Raw genomic sequence first — 13573 nt, 5'->3', positions numbered from 1 at the left:
CCATGAGAGGAACAATTTTGATGTTGGAAATTTCTCCAAATAATGTCATTTGCCACATGTAAACTGATGGTGAAGTGGACTGTTCATCAAACTTTTTAAGGGCCAAAAAATTTCTAAGTATGAAAATTTGCCTTTTTGTTATTTTTGCAACTTTTTGTCGAACTCCCGATTTTATCCGTTCTTCGACTTTTCTCGATTAATTTTCCACCAAAAGTCAATATTTGAATAATTTTCCCGATTTTGACCCAAAAGTCAACTGTTCCGATTTTTCCGACTATTGATGAAATTCCCGATTAAATCTCTTCCAGCCAAATCCAGTCGAACAAACACATCCACACAGTCGGTATGGGCAGTTTTTTTTTTCATACATGGAAACCGTTCCCGATTAAATGTTGACCAGGAAGTCAACTAGTTGACTTTGGTCAAAGAAGCCCTGATTCGGGAAACCAGATGATTTGCTAGCCAGTATCCTTCAACTAATGCCTTGAATTGAGATTGAGAAAGCCCTAATCCAGGAGGGCTTCCTTGAGCATGGAACCACATGATTATATCTCAGTCTCCTTATTCTCTGATCAAAATTCTTTGCAACAGAGCTTTTCTTGCTAGCCTTTGAATAACACCAATGATATGAATGCATGAGTGTGAGTTATGACCTAAGTGACATATGTACATGAATGCAAAGCCTAAGCCAGTTAGAAGTAAAGGGGTAGGACAAATTTGGGGTATGACAACTTCCCCCGGAATGAAATTTGACACAACATACTCTAAAAGAGGAGGACCACCTAATTTGAGACTGCATGAGCAGACCTGTCATCGAATAGGGACACTGTTGCCCGAAACTGGAAATGATCCACAATATGCTCAATTATACATCTACGATACTGATAATGAAGTTGAAAATAGAATGAAATGTTTTAAGTAAGGCCTTTATGTCACAAATGTATTATTTCTTCACAAATTTATTGTCTTTACCGACTTATTCACCACTGTTGAAAATCCGCAGGGACAACACACGCATCGCCCGACCAATTGTCAACAAACTGAGGTTAATGTTAGATGAGCACAACGTCCATGCCAAGGCTTTTAGAATGGCAAGGGATGTTTTAAGGACAGATTCTTTCAAGGACTTAAAACTCAGGCTCATTTTTGATAGACATGAACATGGTCGTGTTTATAACAGGCCTAATGTGTCAGAAGTTGCTGCACTCATTGTCGGTGACGTTGATTCTGCTGATAAAAGAGACATCTTAATTCAACGTCGTAATGGTGGTTTGCAACGAATTGATGAGTTTCATCCGGCATATTTGGCATATCAGTATCCTCTTATATTTCCTTATGGTGAAGATGGTTACAGGAAAAATATAATGCACAAATATAGGCACGAAACTGAAGTCACTAAGAAAAACCGTCAGAGCATTAAGGATTGGCTTTGTTTTCGCTTACAACAACGTCGCAAAGAAGCAAAAACAATGCTTTACTCAAGACGTCTATTTCAGTAATTCTTAGTCGATGGTTATGCTATGATGGAATCTGAACGACTTAATTAGTTGAGGGATAATCAGTCTAAGTTAAGAGTAGGCAAATATAATAATTTGAGTGCTCACACTGATGGAGATAGCAGAAATCAACACTAGAAGTGGGGAAAACGTGTGGTCTTACCATCAACTTTTGTTGGTAGCAAGAGATACATGGATCAACTATATTTTGATGGTATGGCCATTTCAAGTCGATTGGGATTCCCTAATTTATTTGTCACTTTTACCTGCAATCCAAATTGGCCTTAAATCAAACGAGCATTAACAGGCACTAGTCTCCAACCCCATGATCGCCCAGATATCATTACAAAAGTTTTCAAAATTAAGTTTGATGCACTCATGGATGATATTACAAAACATCATGTGGTGGGAAAAGTATTAGCATGTAAGTCGCCTCATTTAATTATACTACACTTTTATGCTGTCTTTATCCACTATAAAAATGCATCGCCAATCTAACTTTGCATTTTATAGATATGTACACCATTGAATTCCAGAAACGTGGATTGCCCCATGCACACATATTGATTTTCCTACACCCTCAGAGCAAATACCCAACGCCTTCTGACATAGACAAGATTATTTTTGCTGAGATACCTGACCCGACAGTTCACCCCAATTTGTACAGGTTGGTTAAGGCACATATGATGCACGGACCTTGCGGCCTGTCGCGAATCAACGCACAATGTAAGAAGAATCCTAGATGCACTAAATACTATCCCAAAAAGTTCATCGAACACACTATTGTTGATGCATAAGGGTATCCGCTTTATAGAAGAAGATAAAAAACCTTCACTATTGAAAAAAATGAAATAACATTGGACAACCGACATGTAGTCCCGTATAACACCAGATTTCTTATGAAATACAACGCACATATAAATAGGGAATGGTGTAATCAGAGTACTTCAGTAAAATATCTTTTCAAATATATCAATAAAGGCTATGATAGAATAACAGCAGCTGTTTCAACAAATGACAACCAACCTGTTGATGAAATCCGACAATATCTCGATTGCAGGTATGTCTCCCCCAGTGAAGCATGCTGGCGCATTTACTCTTATAATATTCATGGCAGAAATCAACACCACATGTTCAATAAAATATCTTTTCAAATATATCAATAAAGGCTATGATAGAATAACAACAACTGTTTAAACAAATGACAATCAACCTGTTGATGAAATCCGACAATATCTCGATTGCAGGTATGTCTCCCCCAGTGAAGCATGCTGGCGCATTTACTCTTATAATATTCATGGCAGCCCCAGGTTTGGTATTACTCTGGTAAAATACCTAACAAAATCATTACATATGATCAATTTAAAATGACTTATCAACAATATTATAACTCAAACCATTATATCACTGCAGAATTAATCCTCACAGAACCACAGTTGCAAAATCTGACTTTGATACAAATTGAGGAACTCTTTCAAGCAAATAGAAGGACACTCAGGGAATTTAAACCAATTCTGTATCCTAATACCTACGTTCTTCAACAATTGGGCAATAGACTGATATATGATGAGCGTAATTATGATGCTGCATCAATGAAATTCGAATTTCAAAATCTTTATGCTGCTCTTACAGGTTTCTATTCCAGCAATTACATTAATTTTATTTTACACTTTGAAGTCACTCAACCTTTTTTATTAATACTAATTTACATTGTACGTTATATTTATTGGATGAGCATAGAGCTATTTATGAAAAAATTATGCATGTTGTGGAGTCTCAGAATCCAGCCGTGTTCTTCCTTCATGGTAATGGAGGTACAGGAAAGACATACATGTGGAGAACACTCGCGGCAGCTTTAAGATCCAAACATGATATATGTTTAACTGTTGCAACCAGCGGAATAACATCTTCGTTACTTCCAGGGGGTAGAACTGCACATTCAAAGTTCAAGATACCAGTACCAACTATGGACAATTCTACATGCAAGGTTGAATACAATGATGATGTTGTAGACATGCTATGACAGACTAAGCTTATAATCTGGGATGAAGCACCAATGGCACATAAGTATGCAATAGAATCACTTGACAGAACTTTGAAAGATGTTATGAGTGCAGACAAAAATTCAAAAGATGTCTTTGGTGGAAAGGTGGTTGTTTTTGGTGGTGATTTCAGACAGATTTTACCTGTCATTCCCATAGGTAGTCGTTTCGATATTGTACACTGTGCCATAAATGCATCTTACATATGGCACTCAGTTGAGGTCCTAACATTGACAAGAAATATGCGGCTTCTGTCTGGAAGAACACGCACTGAAAATAACGAATTAGCACAGTTTTCAGATTGGCTCTTGAGGATTGGAGAGGGCAGAATATCTGAGCCTAATGACGGCATCGCCGAAATAGAAGTACCACCAGATATTTTGATAACAGAATTCGATGATCCCATTGAGGCGATTGTCAATAGCACCTACCCTGATTTCATCAATAATTTTCAATCGAATGAATACCTTAAAAGTCGGGCAATCCTGTCATCTACACTTGATATTGTTGATCAAATCAACGACCATATACTTAACTTAATGCCAGGTTATACTACCGAAATATATAAATTTGCACTTTATATTTATTTGTTTTATGCTTTTACTAATTATGTCCGCACAACAATACAGGGGATATTCGTGACTATTATAGCGCAAATTCGGTCGACAAGTCTGAGATTCATGACCCCACAGTGGTTGATATCCTCACACCAGAGTTTCTAAGTTCACTACGCACATCAGGTATGCCTAACCATCACTTAAAACTAAAGGTCGGTACACCTATAATGCTCATGAGAAATATAGATCAATCTGAAGGTTTGTGTAACGGCACAAGGCTATGCATAACGAAACTGGCAACCCATGTTCCCGAAGCTTCAATAATGGGTGGAAAAGGTTCTGGAAATTTGGTTTACATACAGTGAATGGACATGTCACAATCCCAATCACCATGGCCATTCAAACTGAACAGAAGACAATTCCCTATTATGGTTTCCTATTCCATCACAATTAACAAATCCCAGAGACAATCACTGGATAATGTCAGTCTGTATTTACCAAGAGATGTTTTTACCCACGGCCAAATTTATGTCGCATTGTCACGAGTAATAAGAAAACAGGGAATCAAAATACTCATACATGATGAACAAAACAAGTTCAAGGAGACAACTACAAATGTTGTGTACAAAGAAGTTTTTAACAATGTATGATTTCTTCTATAACAGATTTTGGTCGATAATTATGACAGTGAATTAATATACCTATTACTAACAACATTTTATCTTTTACAAGATTATCTTAATATGTATGTTGTATTTTTTTATGGTACCTTTCTCATTTAAATTATTAAGCCTAAATGTATGTATAGCAAAACATCTAAATACCAAAATCTTATATATTAATATAAAGATGGAGCTAAGTCCACCAGGGAATTACAAAATATTGATAGATAGATACTTATAACAAACTTTTACATCATTTTTCAATTTTTCAACATTGTTACAAGTATCTCCTTGCTGACGGGATCCTTAATGCTGAATCCCAGAGAGTCTCCATCAAGCAGGCTCCTGTCCTTGGCAAATTTGTACCAACCACGCCCTAAGAACATCTGACCCTTTTCGGTACGATGAACTTCACATTCATACCTCACTTCCCTTTCCCAGTCAACCAAATCTACAAACCTTACTCCATTTAGCCAGCCACTTGCCACAACATGCTCAGGAATTTCCTACAATATTAATATAAAACAACATTAATTTTGCCCATTAAGGGTCCTAAGACAATAAGCCTAAAATGAAAAATAACTTACAAGAAGACATGACTGAGCCCTCTTCCCATTCAACACATCTTTCTTCCAGATACAATATGACATCTCAACAGACTGCTCTGCATGGCAGCTAACATCCTCACCATCAGCTTCATGGCATCTGAAATAGAATAGAAACAAACAACATGACCAATAAACCGATGTGTTATCAAACCTTCTAAATAAAAACATAAAAACGTATACTCAACATAAACTGATTCAAACATACACAGAGTTATCAAAAGTGACAGCTTTCCCCACAACCATTTTATTCACTGACATTTCTTCACCTGCATGCAACCATATTCAGCTTTTCAGTTCAAAAATATAACAGAACAATCACTCAAATGATATGTTTACCTTTACCTTTCATTGCTTGATCAACTACTGAAATTCACTGTTACCAAACATGAAAAGAGCCAGAACCTGATGGTATTACTGTTGTAGTAATGATGCATTTGACATAAAGTCTTTTAGTAGATTTTGAATCTATAGGCAGATTAAAGCTGTGCATAGTGTAATATCATAGGAAAACTTCTGTTACAAACCATACATTATAATCTAGAAATAGTTAGCAGTACATTTTCACAAAGATCATATAGTGCTTATACAAAATACATTGTTATCCAAAAAATATTCCCAACACATAATTTAACAACTAAAGTTTTCCCATATGATAGAGTTCACTACCAACAAAATCTAATTCATCATCTTTCAACCTTCACATAAATATACGGAGAGAAACGCAACATACTCCACACCATTGTATCACCATTACGTAGCTTGAGAGATTCGGTGAATTTGTACCATCCTAAGGCCATGTACTTTTCATATTGTTGAGGTATGTTCTTTCGAACAACTTTGTGCACATGACAGGATACAATATTCTTTGTCTTCACATCCACCAGATTGATTTCTTCTTGAAACACCCGAAGGCATCTTCTGGCGATTTCCCGAGGAAAATGCTGCATACAGGAAAAAGACATAGTCACTCAGATGAGAAACATTTTTTCTATGGTCGATAACATGAAAATTGTACTCAAGTGTTAGGCCTACCATGACATTCTGCTGTGTGGATTTAGCATTTGTGACGTGAGTCTTCCAAATAAATTTGTGAGCGCCTGTAGAGCAGTCTACGGTAATCTCAGTCTTGATCTTTGATTTTTTCGCCACTTTTCGTTTTCCTTTCTTACCCTGTTTTGATCCGCTTGCTTCACCGAATTCTAAAACCGTCATTTCAGTTGTGTTCATCTGTGTTGGTTCTTCTTTTACCTTTCTAACAACTGCATTATGATTTCTATGACCCTGTACTGTATTTTCTGTGCCTATATCAATAGTTGACACAGTGGGGACGACATTTACGTGACATTGTTTTTCCCGGCGTTTTCTTCCCTTATTAGCATCATTGCCTGTCTCAGCAACTAATTCTCCTATGATTTCTAACGCCTCTTCATTGCTGATTAGGCAACAAATATATATTTGCATAAAACATACATTAACTAAGATTTACTAAGCAGGATGAATATTCACAAACAAATATCACGGATCATGCACAGTAACAGTGAAGGAAAACTTACTCCATACATTATAGAACCAAAGTGTTAGAAGAATCACAGATTAATATATGTTCCTTAATATGTGTTAATATGTGTTAAAGCCCAACAATTGTACAATACCATTTGATTTCGCAATAAATAACATACAGAATAGAAAGTATTTGTTTCTTCGTTTTTACTATGGCACTACCCTATTATGTATGGCAATTGGAAAGTCAAATACGGCTAACTGTTCATACCTCATATTGTTATCATCATCGGAAGGAATCCGACCAGAAAAATCTCCCTGGGAAGATGCCATTGTAGAAAACCCTAAGAAGAAGATGACCCTTTCGATAACAATTTCTGTTCAATGCAAGAGAAGACAAGCTTATGAAGCCAACTTTATACATGCAGATAATGGGGTAACTGTTCATTTTGTATTTTATTATAATATTTTATTTACTTACATTGTTTTTAAAGGTGTAACACATTCATCCAATAAAAAAATATAATTACTATATATCATTTAAATAAATATATATTTTTACACATATTACAGTTACTGTGTTGTTGATGCATGAGGTAACCTATGTTCAAATTTAAATGTATAACTGCCCTTCTCTTCATATTCAGTTCCAACTCCATATATGCAAACATTTGGCAGTACATTTATGACTTTTGAAGAAAATGAATGGCAACTTTAAATGGCCAAGAGATTTTTGAGTTTTCAACAGCTTCATTGCCTCCTCATTCTGTAACAGTCTCCTTTTAGTGTTCATTTCTTTTGTGTCGCCTGCTATCCGTAAGATAAGGCTATTTACTAAACAAATACAAAAGAATATTATTTGTATTATTTTCCATACTTTTCTTTTTGTGATGGTGACAAATGTTGGTGAAAACACTGCTTCTGCAACATCACTTGCTAGTAATAGGAGAAAACTAATACTAAAAGCAAAAAGAACTTATCGAAGCGGGATCACATCAGATAACCTCACTTCCCATTTACATGTAGTTTACTCATCTCCAGTAGTAATTGAATCTACGGCTAAAACTGCCATGGCTAGAAAGCGGAGGAAGATAATCTTGGATAACAGAAAAAGAATGAGAAATTTAATGCCCACTGAAGTTGATGATACCAGAAATACAAATTCAAAGCGCATGACATCAAAGAATGTGGTTGACACAATGAATCACGCATCCACCTCAACTGGTGAAAGGTCCAATGATTTCGTAGTGACTAATATGCCAGTTGACTCACATTATCGCAACAATGATGGCTCCAACTCAGACAATAATTTAAATTCTCCTAATACTTCAGAATCTGATGATGATGCAGACCCTGAACCTTTACAGGAGCCCCATCTCCAAGGTATATTCCATATTTTAGAGTTATAGGAAAGTCATTTACTTTTATGGTGACCATGAAACTACTCAATATTGTGTTTAATAGAATTACTTATCCTGCTTTTTTTTATAGAATATTATGATATTGGAGACCAAAGTTATGAATGTGCTCTCTGTAAATCATGTATGTGGTACAAAGAAAAAGTGGACAGAAACAGGACAACAATAGTTCCTCGATTCCATCGTTGTTGCCGTGGGGGAAAAATTGTTCTGCCATTCCTTGATGAACCACCAAAACTGTTGCAACATCTTCTGTTTGATACAAGACATTCGGACAGTAAAAGCTACCAAAATAATATACGAACATACAACGCAATGTTCTCATTCACTTCCCCCCGAATGAAATTTGACACAACATACTCTAAAAGAGGAGGACCACCTAATTTGAGACTACATGAGCAGACCTGTCATCGAATAGGGACACTGTTGCCCGAAACTGGAAATGATCCATAATATGCTTAATTATACATCTACGATACTGATAATGAAGTTGAAAATAGAATGAAATGTTTTAAGTAAGGCCGTTATGTCACAAATGTATTATTTCTTCACAAATTTATTGTCTTTACCGACTTATTCACCACTGTTGAAAATCCGCAGGGACAACACACGCATCGCCCGACCAATTGTCAACAAACTGAGGTTAATGTTAGATAAGCACAACGTCCATGCCAAGGCTTTTAGAATGGCAAGGGATGTTTTAAGGACAGATTCTTGCAAGGACTTAAAACTCAGGCTCATTTTTTATAGACATGAACATGGTCGTGTTTATAACAGGCCTAATGTGTCAGAAGTTGCTGCACTCATTGTAGGTGACATTGATTCTGCCGATAAAAGAGACATCTTAATTCAACGCCGTAATGGTGGTTTGCAACGAATTGATGAGTTTCATCCGGCATATTTGGCATATCAGTATCCTCTTATATTTCCTTATGGTGAAGATGGTTACAGGAAAAATATAATGCACAAATATAGGCACGAAACTGAAGTCACTAAGAAAAACCGTCAGAGCATTAAGGATTGGCTTTGTTTTCGCTTACAACAACGTCGCAAAGAAGCAAAAACAATGCTTTACTCAAGACGTCTATTTCAGCAATTCTTAGTCGATGGTTATGCTATGATGGAATCTGAACGACTTAATTGGTTGAGGGATAATCAGTCTAAGTTAAGAGTAGGCAAATATAATAATTTGAGTGCTCACACTGATGGAGATAGCAGAAATCAACACTAGAAGTGGGGAAAACGTGTGGTCTTACCATCAACATTTGTTGGTAGCAAGAGATACATGGATCAACTATATTTTGACGGTATGGCCATTTCAAGTCGATTGGGATTCCCTAATTTATTTGTCACTTTTACCTGCAATCCAAATTGGCCTTAAATCAAACGAGCAATAACAGGCACTGGTCTCCAACCCCATGATCGCTCAGATATCATTACAAAAGTTTTCAAAATTAAGTTTGATGCACTCATGGATGATATTACAAAACATCATGTGGTGGGAAAAGTATTAGCATGTAAGTCGCATCATTTAATTATACTACACTTTTATGCTATCTTTATCCACTATAAAAATGCATCGCCAATCTAACTTTGCATTTTATAGATATGTACACCATTGAATTCCAGAAACGTGGATTGCCCCATGCACACATATTGATTTTCCTACACCCTCAGAGCAAAAACCCAACGCCTTCTGACACAGACAAGATTATTTTTGCTGAGATACCTGACCCGACAGTTCACCCCAATTTGTACAGGTTGGTTAAGGCACATATGATACACGGACCTTGCGGCCTATCGCGAGTCAACGCACAATGTATGAAGAATCGTAGATGCACTAAATACTATCCCAAAAAGTTCATCGAACACACTATTGTTGATGCATAAGGGTATTCGCTTTATAGAAGAAGATAAAAAACCTTCACTATTGAAAAAAATGAAATAACATTGGACAACCGACATGTAGTCCCGTATAACACCAGATTTCTTATGAAATACAACGCACATATAAATAGGGAATGGTGTAATCAGAGTACTTCAATAAAATATCTTTTCAAATATATCAATAAAGGCTATGATAGAATAACAGCAGCTGTTTCAACAAATGACAACCAACCTGTTGATGAAATCCGACAATATCTCGATTGCAGGTATGTCTCCCCCAGTGAAGCATGCTGGCGCATTTACTCTTATAATATTCATGGCAGAAATCAACACCACATGTTCAATAAAATATCTTTTCAAATATATCAATAAAGGCTATGATAGAATAACAACAGCTGTTTCAACAAATGACAATCAACATGTTGATGAAATCCGACAATATCTCGATTGCAGGTATGTCTTCCCCAGTGAAGCATGCTGGCGCATTTACTCTTATAATATTCATGGCAGCCCCAGGTTTGGTATTACTCTGGTAAAATACCTAACAAAATAATTACATATGATCAATTTAAAATGACTTATCAACAATATTATAACTCTAACCATTATATCACTGCAGAATTAATCCTCACAGAACCACAGTTGCAAAATCTGACTTTGATACAAATTGAGGAACTCCTTCAAGCAAATAGAAGGACACTCATGGAAATTAAACCAATTCCGTATCCTAATACCTACGTTCTTCAACAATTGGGCAATAGACTGATATATGATGAGCGTAATTATGATGCTGCATCAATGAAATTCGAATTTCAAAATCTTTATGTTGCAACCAGCGGAATAACATCTTCGTTACTTCCAGGGGGTAGAACTGCACATTCAAAGTTCAAGATACCAGTACCAACTATGGACAATTCTACATGCAAGGTTGAATACAATGATGATGTTGTAGACATGCTATGACAGACTAAGCTTATAATCTGGGATGAAGCACCAATGGCACATAAGTATGCAATAGAATCACTTGACAGAACTTTGAAAGATGTTATGAGTGCAGACAAAAATTCAAAAGATGTCTTTGGTGGAAAGGTGGTTGTTTTTGGTGGTGATTTCAGACAGATTTTACTTGTCATTCCCATAGGTAGTCGTTTCGATATTGTACACTGTGCCATAAATGCATCTTACATATGGCACTCAGTTGAGGTCTTAACATTGACAAGAAATATGCGGCTTCTGTCTGGAAGAACACGCACTGAAAATAACGAATTAGCACAGTTTTCAGATTGGCTCTTGATGATAGGAGAGGGCAGAATATCTGAGCCTAATGACGGCATCGCCGAAATAGAAATACCACCAGATATTTTGATAACAGAATTCGATGATCCCATTGAGGCGATTGTCAATAGCACCTACCCTGATTTCATCAATAATTTTCAATCGAATGAATACCTTAAAAGTCGGGCAATCCTGTCATCTACACTTGATATTGTTGATCAAATCAACGACCATATACTTAACTTAATGCCAGGTTATACTACAGAAATATATAAATTTGCACATTATATTTATATGTTTTATGCTTTTACTAATTATGTCCGCACAACAATACTGGGGATATTCGTGACTATTATAGCGCAAATTCGGTCGACAAGTCTGAGATTCATGATCCCACAGTGGTTGATATCCTCACACCAGAGTTTCTAAGTTCACTACGCACATCAGGTATGCCTAACCATCACTTAAAACTAAATGTCGGTACACCTATAATGCTCATGAGAAATATAGATCAATCTGAAGGTTTGTGTAACGGCACAAGGCTATGCATAACGAAACTGGCAACCCATGTTATCGAAGCTTCAATAATGGGTGGAAAAGGTTCTGGAAATTTGGTTTACATACCGCGAATGGACATGTCACAATCCCAATCACCATGGCCATTCAAACTGAACAGAAGACAATTCCCTGTTATGGTTTCCTATTCCATGACAATTAACAAATCCCAGGGACAATCACTGGATAATGTCGGTCTGTATTTACCAAGAGATGTTTTTACCCACGGCCAAATTTATGTCGCATTGTCACGAGTAACAAGAAAACAGGGAATCAAAATACTCATACATGATGAACAAAACAAGTTCAAGGAGACAACTACAAATGTTGTGTACAAAGAAGCTTTTAACAATGTATGATTTCTTCTATAACAGATTTTGGTCGATAATTATGACAGTGAATTAATATACCTATTACTAACAACATTTTATCTTTTACAAGATTATCTTCATATGTATGTTGTATTTTTTTATGGTACCTTTCTCATTTAAATTATTAAGCCTCAATGTATGTATAGCAAAACATCTAAATACCAAAATCTTATATATTAATATAAAGATGGAGCTAAGTCCACCAGGGAATTACAAAATATTGATAGATAGATACTTATAACAAACTTTTACATCATTTTCAATTTTTCAACATTGTTACAAGTATCTCCTTGCTGACGGGATCCTTAATGCTGAATCCCAGAGAGTCTCCATCAAGCAGGCTCCTGTCCTTGGCAAATTTGTACCAACCACGCCCTAAGAACATCTGACCCTTTTCGGTACGATGAACTTCACATTCATACCTCACTTCCCTTTCCCAGTCAACCAAATCTACAAACCTTACTCCATTTAGCCAGCCACTTGCCACAACATGCTCAGGAATTTCCTACAATATTAATATAAAACAACATTAATTTTTCCCATTAAGGGTCCTAAGAAAATAAGCCTAAAATGAAAAATAACTTACAAGAAGACATGACTGAGCCCTCTTCCCATTCAACACATCTTTCTTCCAGATATAATATGACATCTCAACAGACTGCTCTGCATGGCAGCTAACATCCTCACCATCAGCTTCATGGCATCTGAAACAGAATACAAACAAACAACATGACCAATAAATCGATGTGTTATCAAACCTTCTAAATAAAAACATAAAAACGTATACTCAACATAAACTGATTCAAACATACACAGAGTTATCAGAAGTGACAGCTTTCCCCACAACCATTTTGTTCACCGACATTTCTTCACCTGCATGCAACCATATTCAGCTTTTCAGTTCAAAAATATAACAGAACAATCACTCAAATGATATGTTTACCTTTACCTTTCATTGCTTGATCAACTTTTCCTTTCATCTTTTTAGAAATTCGCAGCCTACACTATTGTTTACAGAGAAATGATGACTGCTTCAGTTTTTAGTGCTTTCATCCTTCCTACACATTACTTATATAACACTCTAAATGGATTCTTCACATACCTGCTACTTTTCCACCGTCCAATAGAATTCAATGCAATTGTTCAATTAGTCTTCTTTGCATTTACATCACTTCAAAACAATTTTCATTTTATTTATATTC

At 36.1% G+C, this 13573-nt stretch overlaps 1 protein-coding gene across 1 annotated transcript; it reads left to right on the top strand.

The window, feature by feature from the left end:
* The first annotated feature begins 11166 nt into the window (after nucleotides 1-11166).
* On the top strand, nucleotides 11167-12359 carry LOC131639408 (uncharacterized). The gene is made up of 2 exons (XM_058909905.1): nucleotides 11167-11698; nucleotides 11845-12359. The coding sequence occupies exons 1-2, from the start codon at nucleotides 11167-11169 to the stop codon at nucleotides 12357-12359; spliced, it is 1047 nt and encodes a 348-aa protein (XP_058765888.1).
* The last annotated feature ends 1214 nt before the right edge of the window (nucleotides 12360-13573 follow it).

This window comes from Vicia villosa, unplaced genomic scaffold, assembly GCF_029867415.1.
Source record: "Vicia villosa cultivar HV-30 ecotype Madison, WI unplaced genomic scaffold, Vvil1.0 ctg.002617F_1_1, whole genome shotgun sequence".
In the NCBI taxonomy this organism is placed as follows: domain Eukaryota; kingdom Viridiplantae; phylum Streptophyta; class Magnoliopsida; order Fabales; family Fabaceae; genus Vicia; species Vicia villosa.
The sequence above is the reverse complement of the archived record's forward strand: the minus strand, read 5'-3'. Positions and strand labels throughout refer to the sequence as shown.

What these genes read in the sequence shown, in the direction of transcription:
- LOC131639408 (XM_058909905.1), top strand. Translation starts at nt 11,167, where the DNA reads ATGGCACATAAGTATGCAATAGAATCACTTGACAGAACTTTGAAAGAT. An exon ending in TATACTTAACTTAATGCCAG is followed by an intron (nt 11,699 to 11,844) that starts GTTATACTACAG and finishes ATGATCCCACAG; the next exon opens with TGGTTGATATCCTCACACCA.